Source organism: Neoarius graeffei, chromosome 1 (genome assembly GCF_027579695.1).
Source record: "Neoarius graeffei isolate fNeoGra1 chromosome 1, fNeoGra1.pri, whole genome shotgun sequence".
NCBI lineage: Eukaryota > Metazoa > Chordata > Actinopteri > Siluriformes > Ariidae > Neoarius > Neoarius graeffei.
The window spans coordinates 39,671,467-39,698,439 of record NC_083569.1 but is presented as its reverse complement, the minus strand read 5'-3'; the positions used below and the strand labels follow the sequence as shown (position 1 = coordinate 39,698,439).

Here is a 26,973-nt window from a genome sequence, read left to right as displayed (position 1 = left end):
CAAACCCAACACCCTGAGAACACCATTCCTACAGTGAAGCATGGTGGTGGCAGCATCATGCTGTGGGGATGTTTTTAATCTGCAGGGACAGGAAAGCTGATCAGGACTGAAGGAAAGATGGAGGACACTAAAAACAGGGCAATTCTGGAGCAAAACCTGTTTGAGTCGGCCAGAGGTTTAATACTGGGATGAAGGTTCACATTCCAGCAGGACAATGACCCTAAACATACTGCTAAAGCTACAGTGGAGTGGTTTAAAAGGAAACATTTAAATGTCTTGGAATGGTGTAATCGAAGCCCAGAGCTCAATCCAATTGAGAATCTTTGGCATAACTTGAAGATTGCTGTACACTAACGCAACCCATCTAACTTGAAGGAGTTGGAGCAGTTTTGCCTTGAGGAATGGGCAAAAATCCCAGTGGCTAGATGTTCTAAGCTAATAGAGACATACCCCAAGAGACTTGCAGCTGTAATTGCAGCAAAAGGTGGCTCTACAAAGTATTGATTTTGGGGGGGTGAATACCTATGAATATTTAAGATTTCTGCTTTTTCTTCTTAATTATTGTTTGTGTCACAATAAAACAACAATGTGCACCTTTAAAGTGGTAGGCATGTTGTGTAAATCAAATGGTGCTAACCCTCCAAAAATCCATTTTAATTCCAGCTTGTAATGTGATAAAACAGGACAAACACGAAGGGGGATGAATACTTTTGCAAGACACTGGACATCATGACACATGTTTTAAGGGGAAAAAACCTGAAAATGTTATATATTTAAACTCACTCACTTCTTCCAGCTTGTACCACTTATATATGTGGGGTTGCTGCCATGTGGATCCTATTGATCCACATGTCATATTAATTGGAGCATAGTTTTACACCAGATGCCCTTCTTGCTACAACCCTTCCATTTCCAGGCTTAGGAAACAACCATTCACACACACACACACACACACACACACACACACACACACACACACACACCTATGGGCAATTTAGAGTAGCCAGTTAACCTAACTGCATGTCTTTGGACAAGTGTGGGGGAAACCGGAACGAACGGAGTAAACCCATGCAGACACAGGGAGAACATGCAAGCTCCACACCTGCTGGCCACTGGACTCGAACCCAGAACCTTCTCACTGTGAGGTGACAGTGCTGACCCTTGCACCACCATGACACCACAAATGATATACATTTAAACTGGTTTCCAAATTTAGAATTCATTTTTCATTAGTGGGGTGGCACGGTGGTGTAGTGGTTAGCGCTGTTGCCTCACAGCAAGAAGGTCCGGGTTCGAGCCCTGGGGCTGGCGAGGGCCTTTCTGTGCGGAGTTTGCATGTTCTCCCCGTGTCCGCGTGGGTTTCCTCTGGGTGCTCCGGTTTCCCCCACAGTCCAAAGACATGCAGGTTAGGTTAACTGGTGACTCTAAATTGACCGTAGGTGTGAATGTGAGTGTGAATGGTTGTCTGTGTCTATGTGTCAGCCCTGTGATGACCTGGCGACTTGTCCAGGGTGTACCCCGCCTTTCGCCCGTAGTCAGCTGGGATAGGCTCCAGCTTGCCTGCGACCCTGTAGAACAGGATAAAGCGGCTACAGATAATGAGATGAGATGAGATGAGATGAGATTTTTCATTAGTGCTAGAAAATATGGAAGTGATTTTAAAATAATTATGAACCCACAAAAAATGAATTTCTGATGACGGAAAACACAGTTCATGGCGTTTTGCAACATTCAGTAATAATACACTTAGTTCATGAAGTTGTATGATTTGTTATGTGGTATGATTAGGTAGTCATAGGCATGGCAATTGAAACATAATCAAACATAATGAGTTACAGTGTCTTGCAAAAGTATTCATCCCCTGTGGTGTTCGTTCTGTATTGTTGCATTACAAGCTGGAATTAAGATGGATTTTGGGGGGGGGGTTAGCACCATTTGATTTGCACAACATGCCTACCACTTTAAAAGGTGAAAGTTGTTGTTTTATTGTGACAAACAATACGTAAGAAGAAAAAACAGAAATCTGAAGTGTGCAGAGGTATTCACTCCCCAAAGTCAATACTTTGTCAAGCTACTTTTTGCTGCAAGTCTCTTGGAGTCTGTCTCTATTAGCTTAGCACATCTAGCCACTGGGATTTTTGCCCATTCCTCAAGGCAAAACTGCTCCAACTCCTTCAAGTTAGATGGGTTGTGTTGGCGTGCAGCAATCTTCAAGTTATGCCACAGATTCTCAATTGGATTGAGGTCTGGGCTTTGACTAGGCCATTCCAAGACATTTAAATGTTTCCCTTTAAACCACTCCAGTGTAGCTTTAGCAGTATGTTTAGGGTCATTGTCACATAAAATTCAATATTTCTACATTAAAAAAAACTTGTATCAAGAGCAGTAAACAGTAACAAATGAAACAAAGTCAATATTTGGTGTGAGACGACCCTTTGCTTTAAAAGAAAATAGTTGTCTCAGGTACAATGAGTGCAGTTTTCTAAGGAAATGAGCTGTAGGTGGACGGCATGGTGGCGTAGTGGTTAGCGCTGTCGCCTCACAGCAAGAAGGTCCTGGGTTTGAGCCCCATGGCCAACGGGGGCCTTTCTGTGTGGAGTTTGCATGTTCTCCCCGCGTCTGCGTGGGTTTCCTCTGGGTGCTCCGGTTTCCCTACAGTCCAAAGACATGCAGGTTAGGCTAATTGGTGGCTCTAAATTGACCGTAGGTGTGAGTGTGAATGGTTGTTTCTCTCTCTTGCCCCTTTTCCACCAAAGCAGTTCCAGGGCTGGTTCGGGGCCAGTGCTTAGTTTGGAACCGGGTTTTCTGTTTCCACTGACAAAGAACTGGCTCTGGGGCCAGAAAAACCGGTTCCAGGCTAGCACCAACTCTCTGCTGGGCCAGAGGAAAGAACCGCTTACGTCAGTGGGGGGGGGCGGAGTTGTTAAGACCAACAACAATAACAAGACCGCGAAAGATCGCCATTTTAAAGCGACGAGAAGCAGCAGCTGTACAAACGCGAAGTCATTTATTATTATTATTATTGTTGTTGCTGCTGCTTCTTCTTATGTGTTGTTTTTGCTTTGATATTCGCGCCAAGGTTTATGTAAATATAGCGCCGTAACTGACGTATACAACGACGTAATAACGTGGCTCCACTTAGCACTGCGAGCTATGGAAAAGCAAACTGGTTCTCAGCTGGCTCGCAAGTTGAACGAGTTGTGAACCAGCACCAGCACCAGCACTGGCCCCGAACCAGCCCTGGAACTGATTTGGTGGAAAAGGGGTATCTGTGGCCCTGCGATGACCTGGTGACTTGCCCAGGGTGTACCCTGCCTCTCGCCTATAGTCAGCTGGGATAGGCTCCAGCTTGCCCGCGACCCTGTGGAACAGGATCAGCGGCTACAGATAATGGATGGATGGATGGATGAGCTGTAGGTTTTACTGAGCATCTTACAGAACCAGACACAGTTCTTCTAGACACTTTGTCACAGCTGCTTCTTAATTTTGCAGCAAAACCCAGTAGCCTTCATTATGTTTTGTTTGAAAAACGTATCTTAAATTTCATCTGTGCTGTATGTCGAGCATGTATAGCATATTTGACAATAAAGTTGACTTGACTTATGTACAGCAATATTTTTCTGTAGCATTACATTTCATGCTGGAAAACTGATGCATGGAAACCTAAAATGTTTTTGAACTGACTTGATAATGTACAAGTCTCATCTCATCTCATTATCTCTAGCCGCTTTATCCTGTCCTACAGGGTCGCAGGCAAGCTGGAGCCTATCCCAGCTGACTACGGGCGAAAGGCGGGGTACACCCTGGACAAGTCGCCAGGTCATCACAGGGCTGACACATAGACACAGACAACCATTCACACTCACATTCACACCTACGGTCAATTTAGAGTCACCAGTTAACCTAACCTGCATGTCTTTGGACTGTGGGGGAAACCGGAGCACCCGGAGGAAACCCACGCGGACACGGGGAGAACATGCAAATTCCGCACAGAAAGGCCCTCGCCGGCCACGGGGCTCGAACCCGGACCTTCTTGCTGTGAGGCGACAGCGCTAACCACTACACCACCGTGCCAATGTACAAGTCATCAAATAAAACATGTATAACAATGTTTGTATTTATTTAAAACAAAACAAAATGAACACGTGGCGTGTCAATACTTTTTCACAGTACTGTAGCCTACATTTCTTTTTTCCTTTGAACAAATGAACGCTTTCTCTCTGTTTAAAAGCCTTTACCGCCCTCTGCTGACCAAAACAGATAATAACAACAACCACAACGTTAACAGAAAATGGAAAAAACTTTTAGTACTGTTTCAAGTCAGCGTTGACTCATCTCATCTCATTATCTTTAGCCGCTTTATCCTGTTCTACAGGGTCGCAGGCAAGCTGGAGCCTATCCCAGCTGACTACGGGCGAAAGGCGGGGTACACCCTGGACAAGTCGCCAGGTCATCACAGGGCTGACACATAGACACAGACAACCATTCACACTCACATTCACACCTACGGTCAATTTAGAGTCACCAGTTAACCTAACCTGCATGTCTTTGGACTGTGGGGGAAACCGGAGCACCTGGAGGAAACCCATGCGGACACAGGGAGAACATGCAAACTCTGCACAGAAAGGCTCTCGCCGGCCGCTGGGCTCGAACCCGGACCTTCTTGCTGTGAGACGACAGCGCTAACCACTACACCACCGTGCCGCCTCAGCTTTGACTCATTAGATTAATTTATAAAATAAAACATTACATCCATATTTCATTTTATATTTCCATATCCAAAGCAAAGGACTGTTTCCTCCTCTTTAGCTCTGATATAACTGTTAATAAAACCATCAATAACTTTTCTTTCCTTTAGAAGAATCCTTTATAGCAGTGTTTCTCAACCACTGGGCTGCGAAAAAAATTTTTTTTTCAAATTGAAGCTAATTTTGCTGGGTTGTATCCGACATCACATCCACCTCATTAAGCTACGGTTGCACTACAGCTTGCGATGCTTTGCGATGGGTTATCGATGAAAATGAGGCATTTTGGTGGCGATGCTTGGCAATATGCACGTGAGCTAAAAGTTGTGGTCACACAGCAGGCGAACACTTGAGTGTCACACCTTTGCGCACTTGAGTCTGGCGCAGACTGAGCGGCCGCACGCGCTCACGGAGCATGTTGTGCGTGCGCTTGGGACCCAGTCATTATAGGAAACACCTGATACTGATTTGAGCGCAATCAGCACGCACAGATATGGACGCTGTTTTCACAGAGACTTTGCAAAGTATTATCATTATCACTGTCGTTTGTTTCTCGCCATGTTTATAATGCTATTTAAATACTCAGCGTTATGATTCTGTTTTGCTTTTGTTTGTGTTTTGTTTTTGTAAATATCACGCCTGCTAATAAACATGCTTCTTGCACTTAGATCCGTCTACCACCGTCTATCTTGTAGTGTCCTGATTCCCAGATCTTTAACACAGACACATACAGTTAGGTCCATAAATATTTGGACAGAGACAACATTTTTCTAATTTTGGTTCTGTACATTACCACAATGAATTTTGAACAAAACAATTCAGATGCAGTTGAAGTTCAGACTTTCAGCTTTAATTCAGTGGGTTGAACAAAATGATTGCATAAAAATGTGAGGAACTAAAGCATTTTTTAAACACAATCCCTTCATTTCAGGGGTTCAAAAGTAATTGGACAAATTAAATAATTGTAAATAAAAGGTTCATTTCTAATACTTGGTTGAAAACCCTTTGTTGGCAATGACTGCCTGAAGTCTTGAACTTATGGACATCACCAGACGCTGTGTTTCCTCCTTTTTAATGCTCTGCCAGGCCTTTACTGCAGCGGTTTTCAGTTGCTGTTTGTTTGTGGGCCTTTCTGTCTGAAGTTTAGTCTTTAACAAGTGAAATGCATGCTCAATTGGGTTGAGATCAGGTGACTGACTTGGCCATTCAAGAATATTCCACTTCTTTGCTTTAATAAACTCCTGGGTTGCTTTGGCTTTATGTTTTGGGTCATTGTCCATCTGTATTATGAAACGCCGACCAATCAGTTTGGCTGCATTTGGCTGGATTTGAGCACACAGTATGTCTCTGAATACCTCAGAATTCATCCGGCTGCTTCTGTCCTGTGTCACATCAATAAACACTAGTGACCCAGTGCCACTGGCAGCCATGCATGCCCAAGCCATCACACTGTCTCCGCCGTGTTTTACAGATGATGTGGTATGCTTTGGATCATGAGCTGTACCACGCCTTCGCCATACTTTTTTCTTTCCATCATTCTGGTAGAGGTTGATCTTGGTTTCATCTGTCCAAAGAATGTTCTTCCAGAACTGTGCTGGCTTTTTTAGATGTTTTTTTAGCAAAGTCCAATCTAGCCTTTTGATTCTTGAGGCTTATGAGTGGCTTGCACCGTGCAGTGAACCCTCTGTATTTACTTTCATGCAGTCTTCTCTTTATGGTAGATTTGAATATTGATACGCCTACCTCCTGGAGAGTGTTGTTCACTTGGTTGGCTGTTGTGAAGGGGTTTCTCTTCACCATGGAAATTATTCTGCGATCATCCACCACTGTTGACTTCTGTTGGTGTCCAGGTCTTTTTGCATTGATGAGTTCACCAGTGCTTTCTTTCTTTCTTTCTCAGGATGTACCAAACTGTAGATTTTGCCACTCCTAATATTGTAGCAATTTCTTGGATGTTTTTTTTTCCTGTTTTCGCAGCTTAAGGATGGCTTGTTTCACCTGCATGGAGAGCTCCTTTGACCGCATGTTTTCTTCACAGCAAAATCTTCCAAATGCAAGCACCACACCTCAGATCAACTCCAGGCCTTTTATCTGCTTAATTGAGAATGACATAACGAAGGAATTGCCCACACCTGCCCATGAAATAGCCATTGAGTCAATTGTCCAATTACTTTTGGTCCCTTTAAAAACAGGGTGGCGCATGTTAAGGAGCTGAAACTCCTAAACCCTTCATCCAATTTTAATGTGGATAGCCTCAAATGAAAGCTGAAAGTCTGGACTTTATGTCCATGTCCATTATATAACTATAACTTGAATATGTTTCAGTAAACAGGTAAAAAAAAAAAATTTGTGTCAGTGTCCAAATATACAGTGGGGCAAAAAAGTATTTAGTCAGTCACCAATTGTGCAAGTTCTCCCACTTAAAAAGATGAGAGACGCCTGTAATTTTCATCATAGGTATACCTCAACTATGAGAGACAAAATGAGAAAAAAAATCCAGAAAATCACATTGTCTGATTTTTAAAGAATTTATTTGCAAATTATGGTGGAAAATAAGTATTTGGTCAATAACAAAAGTTCATCTCAATACTTTGTTATATACCCTTTGTTGGCAATGACAGAGGTCAAACGTTTTCTGTAAGTCTTCACAAGGTTTTCACACACTGTTGCTGGTATTTTGGCCCATTCCTCCATGCAGATCTCCTCTAGAGCAGTGATGTTTTGGGGCTGTCGCTGGGCAACACGGACTTTCAACTCCCTCCAAAGATTTTCTATGGGGTTGAGATCTGGAGACTGGCTAGGCCACTCCAGGACCTTGAAATGCTTCTTACGAAGCCACTCCTTCGTTGCCCGGGCGGTGTGTTTGGGATCATTGTCATGCTGAAAGACCCAGCCACGTTTCATCTTCAATGCCCTCACTGATGGAAGGAGGTTTTCACTCAAAATCTCACGATACATGGCCCCATTCATTCTTTCCTTTACACGGATCAGTCGTCCTGGTCCCTTTGCAGAAAAACAGCCCCAAAGCATGATGTTTCCATCCCCATGCTTCACAGTAGGTATGGTGTTCTTTGGATGCAACTCAGCATTCTTTCTCCTCCAAACACGACAAGTTGAGTTTTGACCAAAAAGTTCTATTTTGGTTTCATCTGACCATATGACATTCTCCCAGTCCTCTTCTGGATCATCCAAATGCTCTCTAGCAAACTTCAGACAGGCCTGGACATGTACTGGCTTAAGCAGGGGGACACGTCTGGCACTGCAGGATTTGAGTCCCTGGCGGTGTAGTGTGTTACTGATGGTAGCCTTTGTTACTTTGGTCCCAGCTCTCTGCAGGTCATTCACTAGGTCCCCCCGTGTGGTTCTGGGATTTTTGCTCACTGTTCTTGTGATCATTTTGACCCCACGGGGTGAGATCTTGCGTGGAGCCCCAGATCGAGGGAGATTATCAGTGGTCTTGTATGTCTTCCATTTTCTAATAATTGCTCCCACAGTTGATTTCTTCACACCAAGCTGTTTACCTATTGCAGATTCAGTCTTCCCAGCCTGGTGCAAGTCTACAATTTTGTTTCTGGTGTCCTTTGACAGCTCTTTGGTCTTGGCCATAGTGGAGTTTGGAGTGTGACTGTTTGAGGTTGTGGACAGGTGTCTTTTTTACTGATAACGAGTTCAAACAGGTGCCATTAATACAGGTAACGAGTGGAGGACAGAGGAGCCTCTTAAAGAAGTTGTTACAGGTCTGTGAGAACCAGAAATCTTGCTTGTTTGTAGGTGACCAAATACTTATTTTACCGAGGAATTTACCAATTAATTCATTAAAAATCCTACAATGTGATTTCCTGGATTCTTTCCCCCCATTTTGTCTCTCATAGTTGAAGTGTACCTATGATGAAAATTACAGGCCTCTCTCATCTTTTTAAGTGGGAGAACTTGCACAATTGATGGCTGACTAAATACTTTTTTGCCCCACTGTATATGGACCTAACTGTATAAAAAGTTGTATGCCTCCATGCTCTTCCAGGTTTTCATCTGTGTGTCCGTGTAGAACGATGTCTGCAACATCAGGGAATTTGGGATGTCGGGGAACTCAACGGATGGATAATTTTCCAACTCATAAGAAAAATCCTTCTTTGTTAGTGTGTAAGGATCTAATCCCATTGAGTGGTTTCTATATTCACTTCTTTTGAGTGTACTTCTTGGTTTTAATAACTTGTTTGTTTGCTGGACACAAACATGGCAATACATTCTTGTGTTAATGGACCAGACTCCACTTTTGAATCCCTTTTGACTGAGAATGTCCTGGGTTGGCTTCTGGCACATCCATACAGTTTTAAATACAATAGCTACAATTAAAAGCAGTTTGTTTTTTATTGCATTTATTTAATTCCTGGGCTCCCATCTGTAACAGGGAGTGATGTTGCATCCCATTAATACAACTCCAATTCCAAAAAAGTTGGCATGCTATGTAAACTATAAATAAAAAGAGAATGCAATAATTTGCAAATCATGGAAAGCCTATATTTCATTGAAAATAGTACAAAGACAACATATCAGATGTTGAAACTGAGAAATTTTATTGTTTTTTGAAAAATATATTCTCATTTTGAATTTGATGTCAGCATCATATTTCAAAAAATTGGGACGGGGCATGTTTACCACTGTGTTGCATCACCTCTACTTTTAACAATACTCTGTAAATGTTTGGGAACTGAGGAGACTAATTGCTGTAGTTTTGAAAGAGAAATGTTGTCACATTCTTGCCTGATATACAATTTCAATTGCTCAACACTTTGGGGTCTGCTTTGTTGTATTTTGCACTTCATAATGCGCCAAATGTTTTAAATTCAAGACAGGTCTGGACTGCAGGCAGGCCAGTTTAGCACCCAGACTCTCTTACTACAGAGCCATGCAGTTTTAATATGTGCAGAAAGCGGTTTGGCATTGTCTTGCTGAAAGAAGGAAGGCCTTCCCTGAAAAAGATTTTGTCTGGATGGCAGCATATTGCTCTGAAACATGTATATATCATTCAGCATTCATGATGCCTTCCCAGATGTACAAGCTACGGTACCCATGTCATGTGCACTAATGCACCCTCATACCATAACAGATGCTGGCTTTGGAACTGTGCACTGATAACAAGCCGGATGGTCCCTCTCCTCTTTAGCCTGGAGAATGTGGTGTCCATAATTTCTAAAAAAAAAAAAATTCTACTTTTGATTTGTCAGACCTCAGGACAATTTTCCACTTCGCCTCAGTCCATCGCACAAGAGCTTGGGCCCAGAGAAGGTGGTGGTGTTTCTGGATATTGTTTATATCTGGTTTTAACTTGCATTTCTGGATGCAGTAATGAACTGTTTTCACAGATGATGGTTTTCTGAAGTGTTCCTGAGCCCATACAGTGATTTCCACTACAGACACGTGTCTGCTTTTAATGCAGTGTCTCCTGAGGGCCTGAAGATCACAGGCATCCAGTGTCAGTTTTCAGCCTTGTTTCTTGCATACAGAGATGTCTCCAGATTCTTTGAATCTTTTAATGATATTATGTACCATAGATGATGTGATCCCCAAATTCTTTGCAATTTTACACTGAGGAACATTATTCTTAAATTGTTGCACTGTTTGCCCATGCAGTCTTTCACAGACCGATGAACCCCTCCCCATCTTTACTTCTGAGAGACTCCACCTCTCTGGGATGCTCTTTTTATACCCAATCATGTTACTGACCTATTGCCAATTAACCAAATTAGATTTTTTTTTTAGCATTACACAACTTTATCAGTCTTTTGTTGCCCCTGTCTCAACTTTTTTGAAATGTGTTGCTGACATGAAATTCAAAATGAGCATATATTTTTCAAAAAGCAATAAAATTTCTCAGTTTCAACATTTGATGTTTTCTTTGTACTATTTTCAGTGAAATATAGGGCTTCTATGATTTGCAAATCTTCACATTCTGTTTTTATGCCTCCGCCACTGTAAGGTGCAGGAGGCATTATGTTTTCGGGTTGTCTGTCTGTCTGTCCGTGTGTCCGTGCATGTGTCCGTGCGTGTGTCTGTCCCGAAACCTTGTGAACGCGATATCTCAAAGGCTAATGAAAGGAATTTCACCAAACTTTCACCATTTGTGCGCTTTGGGACAAACATGAACTGATTAGATTTTGAGATCAAAAGGTCTAAGGTCAAGGTCACTGTGAGGTCAAATGTCTGTCCGAAAACCTTGTGAACACTATCTCCAAGGCAGATGAAAGGAATTTCACCAAACTTTCACCATTTGTGCATTTGGGGGAAAAAGATAAACTGATTAGATTTTGAGATCAAAAGGTCTAAGGTCAAGGTCACTGTGAGGTCAAATGTCTGTCCGAAAACCTTGTGAACACAATGTCTCCAAGGCTGATACAAGTACTTTCACCAGGTCAAGATTACTGTGAGGTCAAATGTCCGTCCCCAAATCACAACTTAATAAGGTGTGTAGTCTACCGGGCGGAGGCATCCCCATCAACGCCGTTGGCGTCGAGTTCTATCTAGTTATTTATGTTTTACCCAATATCCCAACCTTTTTGGAATTGGGGTTGTACACTTTACAGTAGATTATTAGATTATGTATAATGGGCCCTGACTCATTACAAGCATGAATAGGTGGGCCTTAAAGTAGAAAAGGTTGAGAACCCCTGCTTTATAGTATACCATTACTGTAATAATTACAATAGTTGGTGGACTGATTAAATACTTAAACATAATATTTACTATATGTTAGTGTGCAGTTTGGAGAGAGTACAATATATTTCATCTCTCGTCTCATTATTGCTAGCCGCTTTATCCTTCTACAGGGTCGCAGGCAAGCTGGAGCCTATCCCAGCTGACTACGGGCGAAAGGCGGGGTACACCCTGGACAAGTCGCCAGGTCATCACAGGGCTGACACATAGACACACACAACCATTCACACTCACATTCACACCTACGGTCAATTTAGAGTCACCAGTTAACCTAACCTGCATGTCTTTGAACTGTGGGGGAAACCGGAGCACCCGGAGGAAACCCACGCGGACACGGGGAGAACATGCAAACTCCACACAGAAAGGCCCTCGTTGGCCACGGGGCTCAAACCCGGACTTTCTTGCTGTGAGGCGACAGCGCTAACCACTACACCACCGTGCCGCCCAGTTTAAAAAAAAAATATATATATATATATTTTTTTTTTTTTTTTGTACAGTCTATGACTGAACCACCCCCTCATTCCAGCTCACTCATTGGTCCATTGAAAATGCCTTTATGTATTAGAAGCCACGCCCCTTTCACCATTCAGAGCATTGGTTCAGGGAGTTAATGTGAAAACTAGAACAGGGTTCTCATTAACTTCAACACTACTCTGCAGTAAGTTACATCACTATCCAAACTTACTCTTTTTAAAGAGGGGGACTGAGGATATCAGGGGCTCATAAACCTGAAACAAGTTTTTTTTTTTTAACCTTTATTAAAGTTATGGTCCCAACTGAAGTCTAATAACTGATTTTACACAAGTGGGTTCTATGGGTGGAAAGTTTAAAAATATAAAAATCCTTCCATGTCTCCAATAAATAGCCAAAATGTTATTGTTCACATTAAAGTAATGTGTAATTTTTTAATTGGTTTGTACAGTGAAGGGATCTAACTGTGAAAAGTTTAAGAACCCCTGGCCTAGGGGATACACATTACTGTGTGACTGCATTAACCGTTTCGGAAGTCCAGCCATTTTTTTCATAGTCCCTACTTTTTCACATGCTCAGACGTAATTGGACTATTGATTCACTGCCAGTTGTGGCCTGTTTCCTTGTTATTTCCTGACAAATTCAGGAGATAATACTGGAGTTGGTTCCAAGGATTAAATTTGCATTTGGCAGCTCTTCCTGGGAAAACTTGATATGTGTTCCAAAGAGATGTCGATGCAAGTGAAGGTGGCCATCAGTAGGTTGAAAAAACAAAAACAGACCCATGAGAGAGATAGGAGAAAGTTTAGGAGTGGCCGAATCAACAATTTGGTATGTTCTTAAAAAGAAGGAATTCACTGGCGAGCTCAGCAGCAACAAAAGTATGGAGAAGGAAAGGAAGGGCTCATGATCCAAAGCATACCACATCATCTGTCAAACATGGTGGACATGGGCATGTATGGCTACCAGTGGAACTGGGTCACTGGGGTTTATTGATGTGACTGCTGATGGAAGTAGCAGGATGAATTCTGAAGTATATCGAGCTATAGCCTACTTTCTGTTCAGATTCAGTCAAATGCTGCAAAACTGATCAGACGCCACTTGGAAAATGACCCAAAACATACTGCAAAAGCAACCCAAAAGCTTCTTAAGGCAAGGAAATGGAATGTTCTGAGATGGCTGAGTCAGTAGGGTGACCATTCATCCAGATTTTGTCCGGACAGTCCAGTTTTAGAGCCGTCTATCCGGACGTCTGTCACGTGTCCTCACTTTTTACATTTTGTCCTCATTTCGGACCCTCAGCCGCCACCGTTGCATCAATCGTCACAAATCCCCGCCCATTATTTACACTTGCTATTCTGCGATGACATACAGGCAAAGATAGCCTATAGGGATTTTTCGTATACAAACATTTGCGCTGCGCACGCAGCTGATGGAGCCTCTGCAGCCTCTGATTGGCTGGAAGCTGCTGTCACTCAAAAGCTGCGCTCACGCGATTGACTGATTTTTGCTCCTCCGACCTGTGCGCGCAGTGCGAATGTTGGTATGGAAAAAACCTATGAATGTTGGCACGCATGCTGTTGGACAATACTCATGCCGAAACGAAAGACATCCTTTAAAAATGCTTGGTGCTTAGAACATCGTTTTGTCGGCAAGCGCCAAAAAGGAGAACACTTCGCCTTCTGCAAGCTCTGTCGCATTGACATTGATGTGGGGAGCAGAGGTAAAGGTGCGATAGACAGACACACGGACACAGACCGCTACAGAGAGAATGCCAGCAGTGCTGGACAGTCATCTTTAGCATCATTTTTTGCCCCAGCTCTACCAACCCCAATCGATGACAAAACCACTGCTGCTGAGCTGACTAAATTGTTCCACACCATTAAACACCATCACTCGTACTGTACTGTGGATAAGGTTATAGGCCAAATGTAAATGACATGGTTGACTGTCATTTTTCATGTTTTTCTTTTTGATATTTTTTTGGATGAGCATAAATGAACACAACAATGTTTTGTTTTTAGTTTAGTTCCTGTGGATAAGCCAAGGCCAGTATAGTAGGCTAAATGACAGTAGGCCTACATGTTTCTTGACTCATTTTTCGATTTTTCATTTTTTTTTCTTTTTGATGGTCATTTTCAAGTGAATAAATATGTTGGCCTATGGCATGGCAAAGACTGTTTTTTCAGTGTCTATAGATGGACACAATTCTTTACAGTGACTTTACAGTGATGTTTTGTTTCTTGTTGACATGGTCTTGACCATCATTTTCCACATTTCTCTTTTTGATAGGTGTTCCAAGTTAATAAATATATATTGACTTCATACGTTTTTTTATAAGTCCCCCCCCCCCCCCCCCCCCCCGTAACGTGACGGTGTCCTAACTTTAGGGCCTTTGTCCTCACTTTTGGACACAAGTGTCCTAACTTACAGACTCATGTCGGTGGTCACCCTATGAGTCAGTCAAACCAACTGAGCATGATTTTCATGAAATGAAGACAAAACCAGCAGCACCTGAAGGTGGCATGACTATAACATTAACAGTTTTAACATGAAGTCAGTTTCATTAATGTTATTATTCTTCATTAATGGAAACTTGAGTGCAAAACTGTTCATGACAACCGCAGTCCTAAAGTTAGCAAGCTAACTGTGGTCCTCAGCCACAAAAGCATTACTGTAAGTGTCCTCCATCCATTATCTGTAGCCACTTATCCTGTTCTGCAGGCAAGCTGGAGCCGATCCCAGCTGACTATGGGCGAGAGACAGGGTACACCCTGGACAAGTCGCCAGGTCATTGCAGGGCTGACACATAGACAAACAACCATTCACACCTACGGTCAATTTAGAGCCACCAGTTAGCCTTTGGGGGAAACCGGTGCGCAGACACGGGAAGAACATGCAAACTCCGCTGGGCTCGAACCAAGGACCTTCTTGCTGTGAGGCGACAGTGCTAACCACTACACCACCGTACTGCCCTCAAGTGTGACTTTCAACTGTCCATATGGGGCCGTCCTCCACAGGAGCGATGTGATGAGACGTGACGAGGCCTGACTCTGTGTGTGTGTGTGTGTGGACGTGGTAGGGTATTGGTGCTCCTAGTTTAACCTTCCTCTGGTGTTAGCTTTCTGTTACTATCTCTTATGTTAACGGGTCGGTTTTGACCCGTGTCTTAAATCAGCCATAAAATACCCTAAAAACAATTATTTATCATCCAATTTGTTTCTTACCTCTTGGTTACCTTGTTAGGCTCCCTTATCCATGAAAAGATTGGTTTTAATATTTTTGTTGTGGCCCCCTGGGCCTTTCTTTTAACAGCATACCCCTCGTTTTCAATATAAAAAAGTGGTCAAATGAACCTCAAGAGAATAATGTAAACAAATAAAAGGTTGTTCTGTTACCTGACTATTACTGAGGGGTATTAGATCACATCTCTTAAATGTTAAAAAAAAAAAAATTTTTATTTTAATATTATCAACTATAGTAACATCTATGGTATTTCGGGTCAATTTTGACCCATATATATTTACTTCAAGAAAAGGGCAAAAAACAAGTCTTTTTTTTTTTCAAAAAATATTCCTGCCTGTCGATGCGTCCCGGAGACTATCAGTGGCCTCATTGCTGGATCTGTACATTCCAGCAAGGAGAAGAACACCAATGTAGGCATCCAGGCATTCCTCATCAATGTCAGTCCACATGTTGGCATGGACTTTTTTTCCTTCAAGGTTTGTCATAGCAATTATGACTTTTTTTTAGTGACAATGGCTTAAACAGATCAAAACATGACTTGATGTCACTTACTCTCGTCACAGCAAACCTTGTGATCCCAGGGATCATTTTGATGACATTTGCAGCAGCTGTCCTGCCATGTACGTCAGGAGGTACTGAGCTCCAACAGATGTTGCCACTTTTGGATCTGAATGTTTCAGCAGGAGCAGCTTCAGCACCAGTGACCTCCTCATCAGACTGATCAGATGTGTCTGTGTCTTCCGGTTGATACGCCACATCATCTTCCTCCTCAGAGACCTGCTCATCTCCATCGCTATACTGCTCTGTGTCCTCTGCCTCATTATCAGCAAAGATATGATCCAGAGCTTTCAGTCCTCTTCTCATTGTTGCATGCTGTAAATTGGAGATGTGTACTCTGCAAGTCACCAACTCTAAACTCAATTGGCCTTACATACCTGGACATGTCTGTCTTTGTTTGTTCTGTCAAACAGGCAAAGAGAAAAGCCCTTGACTGACGCTCAAGTGGTTGGAGGAAGAGCTGGCTGTAGGCTGTTGGCTGATTGTGTGTTTATGATTTCAGTTTTGGCATTTATTATTGTTTTATAATCTTATATTTTAACTGGGTCGAAATTGACCCTAACAACACAAAGGTCACAATTTTCACCAGAGCATTTTATCTCATCTCATCTCATTATCTCTAGCCGCTTTATCCTGTCCTACAGGGTCGCAGGCAAGCTGGAGCCTATCCCAGCTGACTACGGGCGAGAGGCGGGGTACACCCTGGACAAGTCCGCCAGGTCATCACAGGGCTTACACATAGACACAGACAACCATTCACACTCACATTCACACCTACGGTCAATTCAGGCCAAGTTTACATTAGACCGTATCTGTCTCGTTTTCTTCGCGGATGCACTGTCCGTTTACATTAAACCGCCTGGAAACGCCGGGAAACGGGAATCCGCCAGGGTCCACGTATTCAATCCAGATCGTGTCAGCTCCGGTGCTGTGTAAACTTTGAGAATACGCGGATACGCTGTGCTGAGCTCTAGCTGGCGTCGTCATTGGACAACGTCACTGTGACATCCACCTTCCTGATTCGCTGGCGTTGGTCATGTGACGCGACTGCTGAAAAACGGCGCGGACTTCCGCCTTGTATCACCTTTCATTAAAGAGTATAAAAGTATGAAAATACTGCAAATACTGATGCAAATACTGCCCATTGTGTAGTTATGATTGTCTTTAGGCTTGCCATCCTTCCACTTGCAAGTGATAAGTGATATGCGCTGGGATCGCACACACAGTGGCTCAGTCCCGAATCACAGCTTGTGCACTTCACTCGCGCGCTCTGTGAGCTGCGCAGGGCCGGAGTGCGCACCCTCCAGAGGGCACTCGCTGTTCAGGGCGGAGTGATTTGGAGCGCAGGATGCCTGCGGAGCCGAGCGTATCCGTGTATTGGTGTTGCTGTGTGCACGCGAATCGTGTATTGGTGTTGCTGTGTGCACGCTAATCGTTTTAAAAACGTTAATCTGATGATCCGCTGATACGGTCTAATGTAAACATGGGTTTAGAGTCACCAGTTAACCTAACCTGCATGTCTTTGGACTGTGGGGGAAACCGGAGCACCCGGAGGAAACCCACGCAGACACGGGTAACTTGGATATATCATTGTTAATTATCATTCAAATTTTAGGTAAATTATTTTAATTTGCATCTTATACGGATTTTCATCTCATTATCTCTAGCCGCTTTATCCTTCTACAGGGTCGCAGGCAAGCTGGAGCCTATCCCAGCTGACTACGGGCGAAAGGCGGGGTACACCCTGGACAAGTCGCCAGGTCATCACAGGGCTGACACATAGACACAGACAACCATTCACACTCACATTCACACCTACGGTCAATTTAGAGTCACCAGTTAACCTAACCTGCATGTCTTTGGACTGTGGGGGAAACCGGAGCACCCGGAGGAAACCCACGCGGACACGGGGAGAACATGCAAACTCCACACAGAAAGGCCCTCGCCGGCCCCAGGGCTCGAACCCAGGACCTTCTTGCTGTGAGGCGACAGCGCTAACCACTACACCACCGTGCCGCTATACGGATTTTATAAGGGAAATACGGATTTTGGAGGTTGGTTATACAGGTTTGATTGACCAAAGGTTGACATGTATGTTTTTGGTGTTATGGAAATGGTCACCCTACACTAGAGGAAGGTGAAGAACTCTGGTTAATCGCATTTATTTGGGAATATAATCTAATAATCCCTGTTGCTGAGGTGAAAGACACTGTTTAATCCCTGCAGCACAAGTGCACAGAGCAACTCAAGGCAGGACACTCAGTGTTTTAGTGATGTCTGCTTCAGGAGGTCATTATCTGGAAAGGATTTGTACCAGAATAGTGAAACTGAAGAGTGGTGTAGTGGTCAGCACTGCTGAAGGTTCTAGGTTCAAGCCTAGTGGCCGGACAGGGGCTGCTGTAATCTCAGGTTCACACATGTGACAGGAGCAATTCAACTTCCCCGGCGACTTGATGGTCATACTGGCTACGGTGTCCCGCGAGGTCCATACAGGATTTGCGTTCGCGTTGTTCAAATTGAGTTTTCCCTTCCTTCAATGACGATGGGTGACATGATATCTGAGGAACTGGAAGATTTGATGCATTTCTCCGTCCACGATTTACCAACTCGTGGTTATTCGGTTATGGAAGAGATCCGACGACAGGGGAAACTCTGTGATGTGACACTGAAGGTATGAAATGATTTGACTGCGTCTTTTTCTTCCACCGACTCTCTTGCTGCTAAGTTGCCAGCTATGCTAAAGCTAACAGGCTCGGCTTGTCAGTGTGAGAGGGACTGGAACCCAGAGACAGCCGGAGACAAGCCTGGGAAGAGGGAGAGAGAGAGACATAGCGAGCTTACAGGTCAATGTCTAAGAAATGGACGGTATTTAAAATGGCCACGACAAAGATGGGAGCGGAATTAATGTGGTTTTGGGGTCATTGGTTCATCCTGCTAGCTTAGCTTGGGCTAATTGTGCCCACACTGCTAACACCTCCAGCTAACTAACCGCCCTGTGTGTGTGTGTGTGTGTGAGGTCTGTTCATCCTGGAGCTGAGAGCAGTGCTTTCATGGATATATTCAGGTTGTAAAAGATAAGCAAGAATATTTGTGTTTAAAGTTGAAAAGTAGGACATCAGCTGTCACTCACTCACTGAGTCAAAAGTTTTGGAAACACCTTCAAATTCACCTACATTGTAAATTAATACTGAAGTCATCCAGACTATGCAGCAACACGTAAGGAATCTCATCTCATTATCTGTAGCCACTTTATCCTGTTCTACAGGGTCGCAGGTGGGCTGGAGCCTATCCCAGCTGACTACGGGCGAAAGGCGGGGTACACCCTGGACAAGTCGCCAGGTCATCACATCACGGTCAATTTAGAGACTCGGGGAGAACACGCAAACTCCGCACAGAAAGGCCCTCGCCGGCCACGGGGCTCGAACCCGGACCTTCTTGCTGTGAGGCGACAGCGCTAACCACTACACCACCGTGCCACCCTATACACAGAACCTGTATCTCATCTCATATCGTTATCTCTAGCGGCTTTATCCTGTTCTACAACCCCGATACCAAAAAAGTTGGGACAAATTGTAAATAAAAACGGAATGCAATAATTTACAAATCTCAAAAACTGATATTGTATTCACAATAGAACATAGACAACATATCAAATGTCGAAAGTGAGACATTTTGAAATTTCATGCCAAATATCGGCTCATTTGAAATTTCATGACAGCAACACATCTCAAAAAAGTTGGGACAGGGGCAATAAGAGGCTGGAAAAGTTAAAGGAACAGCTGGAGGACCAAATTGCAACTCATTAGGTCAATTGGCAATAGGTCATTAACATGACTGGGTGTAAAAAGAGCATCTTGGAGTGGCAGCGGCTCTCAGAAGTAAAGATGGGAAGAGGATCACCAATCCCCCTAATTCTGCGCCGACAAATAGTGGAGCAATATCAGAAAGGAGTTCGACAGTGTAAAATTGCAAAGAGTTTGAACATATCATCATCTACAGTGCATAATATCATCAAAAGATTCAGAGAATCTGGAAGAATCTCTGTGCGTAAGGGTCAAGGCCGGAAAACCATACTGGGTGCCCGTGATCACCTAATTTTTCTCTTTAAATGATACATTTTCTCAGTTTAAACATTTGATATGTCATCTATGTTCTATTCTGAATAAAATATGGAATTTTGAAACTTCCACATCATTGCATTCCGTTTTTATTTACAATTTGTACTTTGTCCCAACTTTTTTGGAATCGGGGTTGTACAGGGTTGCAGGTAAGCTGGAGCCTATCCCAGCTGACTACGGGCGAAAGGCGGGGTACACCCTGGACAAGTCGCCAGGTCATCACAGGGCTGGCACATAGACACAGACAACCATTCACACTCACATTCACACCTACGGTCAATTTAGAGTCACCAGTTAACCTAACCTGCATGTCTTTGGACTGTGGGAGCACTTTAAAATGTTAATCAAACCAAAATATGTTTTAGATTTTAGATTCTTCAAAGTAGGCACCTTTTGCTTTGATTACAGCTTTGCACACTCTTGACATTCTCTCAATCAGCTTCATGAGGTAATCACTCAAAATGGTTTCCAGCAGTCTTGAAGGAGTTCCCAGAGGTGCTGAGCACTCGTTGGCTGCTTTGCCTTCACTCTGCGGTCCAACTCATCCCAAACCATCTCAGGTGGGTTTAGATCAGGTCATTGTGGAGGCCACGTCATCTGACGAAGCACTCATCACGCTCTTTCTTGGTCAAATCGCCCTTACATACTGTAGGCTAGAGGTGTGCTTTGGGTCATTGTCCTGTTGAAAGACACATGACGGGCCCACTGAGCGCAAACCGGATGGGATGGCATGGCATGTTGCTGCAGAATGCTGTGGTAGCCATGCTGGTTAAGCGTGCCTTCGATTTTGAATAAATCGCCAACAGTGTCACCAGCAAAGCCATCACACGTCCTCCTCCATACTTCACTGTAGGAACCACGCATGTAGGAACCACCCGCTCACCTTTTCTGCGTCTTACAAAGACATGGCAATCGGAACCAAAAATCTCAAATTTGGACTCATCAGACCAAAGGACAGATTTCCACTGGTCTAATGTCCATTCCTTGTGGCCCAAGCTATTCTCTTCCTTAGAAGTGGCTTCTTTGCAGCAATTCGACCGTAAAGTCCAGATTCCCGCAGTCTTCTCTGAACAGTTGATGTTGAGATGTGTGTGCTACTTGAACTCTGTGAAGTATTTCGGTGGGCTCTTATCTGGGGTGCTGTTAACTTGCGGTTTCTGAGGCTGGTAACTCTGATGAACTTATCCTGTGCAACAGAGGTAACCCTAGGTCTTCCTTTCCTGGGGCGGTCCTGATGAGCCAGTTTCATCATGACGTTTGATGGTCTTTGTGACTGCACCTGGGGATACTTTCAAAGTTCTTGAAATTTTTCGGACTGACTGACCTTCATTTCTTAAAGTGATGGACTGTCGTTTTTCTTTACTTGGTTGAGTAGTTCTTGGCATAATATGGATTAGAGCAGTACTCAAATAGGGCCATTCACTGTATACCAACTCTACCTCTTCACAACACAACTGATGGTCTCAAACGCATTAAGAGGTCAAGAAATTCACTCTTGACAAGGCACAGCGTAAACTGAAAGCCATTCCAGGTGACTACCTCGTAAAGCTGACTGAGAAAATGCCAAGATGTGCAAAGCTGTCATCTAAGCAAAAGGTGCCTACTTTGAAGAATCTAAAACATATTCTGGTTTGATTAACACTTTTTTGTTTACCAAATAATTCCATATATATTTCTTCATAATGTCGATGACTTTAGTATTAATCTACAATTCAGAAAACTTTAAAATAATGAAAAACCACTGAATTAGAGGGAGTTTCCAAACTTTTGACTGGTACTGTATATATTACACCACGTGATTAGGAGAACTTTTACCAGCTATACTAGTTCCTTAGAAACTAATTTAACCTGTTTTCAAACCACTTGCACCAGTGTTATCAAATTATTGATTCTGATTGGTCACAAGAAGAAGAAGAAGAAGCCTTTTATTTGTCACATGCACACTCAAGCACAGTGAGAGTCATCCTAGGGTAGTGGTTCCCAAACTTTTTTACATCACGTACCCCTTGAAGCATTTCATCTCCAACTGCGTACTCCTACCCCCCCCCCCCCCCCCCCCCCGCACAACAAGAAATAAAAACATGAAACTGTTAGGGAGCAGAGTTTTATTAACTAGCTTGCAGATATTAAGTACAACCCCGATTCCAAAAAAGTTGGGACAAAGTACAAATTGTAAATAAAAACGGAATGCAATGATGTGGAAGTTTCAAAATTCCATATTTTATTCAGAATAGAACATAGACGACATATCAAATGTTTAAACTGAGAAAATGCATCATTTAAAGAGAAAAATTAGGTGATTTTAAATTTCATGACAACAACACATCTCAAAGTTGGGACAAGGCCATGTTTCCCACTGTGAGACATCCCCTTTTCTCTTTACAACAGTCTGTAAACGTCTGGGGACTGAGGAGACAAGTTGCTCAAGTTTAGGGATAGGAATGTTAACCCATTCTTGTCTAATGCAGGATTCTAGTTGCTCAGCTGTCTTAGGTCTTTTTTGTCGTATCTTCCGTTTTATGATGCGCCAAATGTTTTTTATGGGTGAAAGATCTGGACTGCAGGCTGGCCAGTTCAGTACCCGGACCCTTCTTCTACGCAGCCATGATGCTGTAATTGATGCAGTATGTGGTTTGGCATTGTCATGTTGGAAAATGCAAGGTCTTCCCTGAAAGAGACGTCGTCTGGATGGGAGTGTATGTTGCTCTAGAACCTGGATATACCTTTCAGCATTGATGGTGTCTTTCCAGATGTGTAAGCTGCCCATGCCACACGCACTAATGCAACCCCATACCATCAGAGATGCAGGCTTCTGAACTGAGCTCTGATAACAACTTGGGTCGTCCTTCTCCTCTTTAGTCCGAATGACACGGCGTCCCTGATTTCCATAAAGAACTTCAAATTTTGATTCATCTGACCACAGAACAGTTTTCCACTTTGCCACAGTCCATTTTAAATGAGCCTTGGCCCAGAGAAGACGTCTGCGCTTCTGGATCACGTTTAGATACGGCTTCTTCTTTGAACTATAGAGTTTCCGCTGGCAACGGAGGATGGCACGGTGAATTGTGTTCACAGATAATGTTCTCTGGAAATATTCCTGAGCCCATTTTGTAATTTCCAATACAGAAGCACGCCTGTATGTGATGCAGTGCTGTCTAAGGGCCCGAAGATCATGGGCACCCAGTATGGTTTTCTGGCCTTGACCCTTACGCACAGAGATTCTTCCAGATTCTCTGAATCTTTTGATGATATTATGCACTGTCGATGATGATATGTTCAAACTCTTTGCAATTTTACACTGTCGAACTCCTTTCTGATATTGCTCCACTATTTGTCGGCGCAGAATTAGGGGGATTGGTGATCCTCTTCCCATCTTTACTTCTGAGAGCCGCTGCCACTCCAAGATGCTCTTTTTATACCCAGTCATGTTAATGACCTATTGCCAATTGACCTAATGAGTTGCAATTTGCTCCTCCAGCTGTTCCTTTTTTTTTACCTTTAACTTTTCCAGCCTCTTATTGCCCCTGTCCCAACTTTTTTGAGATGTGTTGCTGTCATGAAATTTCAAATGAGCCAATATTTGGCATGAAATTTCAAAATGTCTCACTTTTGACATTTGATATGTTGCCTATGTTCTATTGTGAATACAATATCAGTTTTTGAGATTTGTAAATTATTGCATTCCGTTTTTATTTACAATTTGTACTTTGTCCCAACTTTTTTGGAATCGGGGTTGTATAATATTTTTGTCTCATTTGTTTAACTGGGTTCTCTTTTATCTACTTTAGGACTTGTGTGAAAATCTGTTGTTTTAGGTCATATTTATGCAGAAATATAGGAAATTCTAAAGGGTTCACAAACTTTCAAGCACCACTGTCCTTCATGGTGATAATAGGAACTGCGCTTCATGTGGGGCTGCGTCGCACCACGCTGTCGTGTTTTATTCCTGACTGATTGAATACTCTATAGTGATGAGTTGTTTGTTTCTTTCTGCAGTCTGTTATTTTATTTCTCTGTAACAGGCTGTAGTAATGGACCACATCATTAGTGGGAGCGATAAAAGCAACATTTGCATCAAATTATTGATTTTCTGTCGTAGGTAGCTGGATAAGAAGCATGGTAATTGTGAAATAAACCCCTTTAGGGTGAGTCATGTCCTTCCCTGGATCACTCTGGAGGGGTTTATTTTGCAATAATGAACAATACTGAAGAGAGAACTATGAAATAACATATGGAACATGTATGGAATTATGTCGTAAACAAAAAGTGTTCAACTAAATATGTTTCGTATTTTAGATTCTTCAAAGTAGCCAGCCTCGATGACGCTTTACACACACTTGGCATTATCTTAACCAGCTTCATCCTGGAACGCTTTTCAATTAAGAGGTGCCTCGTCAAAAATTAATTTGTGGAAATTCTTGCTTTCTTAATGGCAGATTCTACCGTAACTGGATCCATTAACCACTTGCCCACAAAATAAGAAATTTGTCTTGTCCTTTTTTCAGTGAGGTAATATTTTCAAGATTGAAAATATGGTATTTGGTCTTCTAAAACAGCACGTTATTTAAAAATACACTGAGTATATCAATAAAAGATTTTTAAAGAATAAAGTTCTATTTCTTTGACATATCTGACAGACATAACTCCCATTTTAAAAATCACTTTCATTATCCCTGTTGCTATCGTCAGTGAATTTCTGTCAGATGACCTCAGCCATTATGGATCTTTGGTAGTTATCGTGTGGAAGCAGGCTTTATCATTTTTGGGTGTCAACAGATAGAGTTGAAATAGATTAACAGTGAAAAAACTGTTTCGTTCACAAGAGAAGCCCACAGTTATTTTTAAAAAATGCTATCGTCAGTCTGTCAGTCAAATGCACCTGACGATAGCAAAATTCAAGCCCTCACCGCGCACATGCTGACTGACGCAAAGAGGAAATTCTACTGCGCATGATTTTTGTGACGGCAGACATTTACTTCCGGGCAAGACTTGGAGTTCTGACAGCTAGATTTCATCAAATAAATCAAGGTGAGATTTTCTGTCAGCTATCCTGACGATAGAAATTTTTGACGATAGAAACATTGAGAATATATTTGTGCATTCATATTGAAATTTTTCTGGAGGAAAACTATCGTAAGTTGAGATAAATCAGAGCCGCTTGCAACCCTTTCAGCCGACAGGCCATTTCAGTGTGTTATTTCCCCGCCAAAGTGACACAGTCGTGTCTATCGTCACTGTTCTGACAATTATTGTTGATATTTCAATTTTGAAAATAAATTTTATCTTTTTTATTTCAATATTTTATTTTATTATTTGGTTCTAGTGATGAGGTATTTAATATTATTACTAAATTTGTCAGATTAATAATGTAAGAAACAGTTTTGTTGCTATTGTCCTCTAGAGCGTCTGTCAGAATATGATGGTAGACGTTAGTTTGTCTGTCAGATTTTGATGATAGAAACCGATGTGTTTCTATTGTCATTTAGCATGTCTGTCATGTCAGGCTTTTATTAATTAGTTACCAGGACTACTGTCCTAAAATTTACTGTGAATGTCCAAGACCCCAAATGCTACTAGAAAAACTTAATAGAATGATTAAAGGCTACGTTCAGACTGCAACCTGAAACGACCCATATCCGATTTGTTGTGAAATCCGATTTTTTTGTTAGGCCGTTCACATTACCAATTATACGAGACTTGTATGCGATCTCCAATATGAACGGAAAACGACCCAAAAGTGTCCCGCATGCGCAAATTGACACGTAATAAGCATATCTACGTAATACGTAAACAAAAAAAAAGCTCACTCTTCAAGTTTAATGATTTTTTTTTTTTTTGTTTAATTATCTGGTTAGTGTTAAAGTGTGAGGTCTCGTGTGTGTTTTTGTTTCTGAACTGAAATGAAAACGTGTAGCCTGGTAACGAGGGTTGACTCCTAAATGTCTCTCTAATTTCTATATAAGTGCACTACATGTTACTAGGAAGTAATGGATTTTTAAACTCTATATAGTGCACTCGAGCTTCAGTAGGCAGTCATTTGGGATACGGCCGCTGTATTACCAAACTCTTAATTCAGGCTTAATAATTTGCACGTATTTATTTCGTCATATGAATAAACTTTTTCTACATTTTTATAAATATTTATTTAGATTGTTTATAGCCAGCTGAATTCTGCAACTTCTCTCAGCGCTGGCTCAAGGTGCAGAAACACCAGTGCAGTTTGCTATGGAGATGAGGCGAGACCTGGCGATGTGGTTTTTGTGGCAGCGGCGGAACTCACACAATAATCTGATTAATGTGGGCAGCAGAGTAATGAGACCGAAGGTGTCAAATTACTGGAAATTTCCAGAACAACCTTATAATCTTGTAATACAGGATGGTTTAACATCCAGGTCCCTACCAAATCCACCATTAGCTTGATCAATTCTATAAAAGTCTATTTAAATTCTGAAAACTGTACAAATGTTGTTGTTTTCCACCAAAGAGGCGGGATTAGCCAACGCAGAATAGTGACGTTTGTCTCTTGTTGATGACGTGTGTCCGGTCAGACTGCAGTCGCATGTGAAAATATCGGATATGCATCGGAATTAGGACCACATATCCAAGCAGCCTGGGTCGCATGTGAAAAAATCGGATCTGTGTCGTTCAGATTGTCAATAACAAATCGGATACAGGTCGCATATGGGCAAAAAAATCGGATATGGGTCGTTTCAGGGTGCAGTCTGAACGTAGTCAAAATAATCAATTCAGCAATTTCAGGAGATGGGACTTAACTGGCCTCTGTTATGGTAGAATCTGCCTAATGTGTTTGAGATTAAATAGTAAAATAATAAACCTACAGTAAACAGCCCTGTTCTACAACTGTAGTAATCCATATTATGTCAAGACACTTGAGTTGTGAACGAGCAAGTGAAAAACAACATTAGTAATAAATCAAAGAATTAATTAAGATGTTTGCAGTGTGAAATGAGTTCTGTCTTGCAAAAGTATTCATCCCCCTTGGTGTTTGCCCTGTTTTGTTGCAGTACAAGCTGGAATTAAAATGTATTGTTGGAGGGTTAGCACCATTTGATTTACACAACATGCCTACCACTTTAAAGGTGCAAATTGTTTTATTGTGACAA

General features: G+C 42.4%; 1 protein-coding gene across 1 annotated transcript in view; it reads left to right on the top strand.

Annotated features, from left to right (window-relative positions):
* Nucleotides 1–18,252: 18,252 nt before the first annotated feature.
* klhl18 (kelch-like family member 18) overlaps nt 18,253–26,973 on the top strand; it is a 71,822-nt gene continuing 63,101 nt past the window's right edge. Inside the window, exon 1 of the mRNA XM_060931590.1 lies at nt 18,253–18,402. Within this exon, the coding sequence (XP_060787573.1) occupies nt 18,268–18,402 (135 nt within the window). The 5' untranslated portion in view covers nt 18,253–18,267. The remainder of the gene's footprint in view (nt 18,403–26,973) is intronic.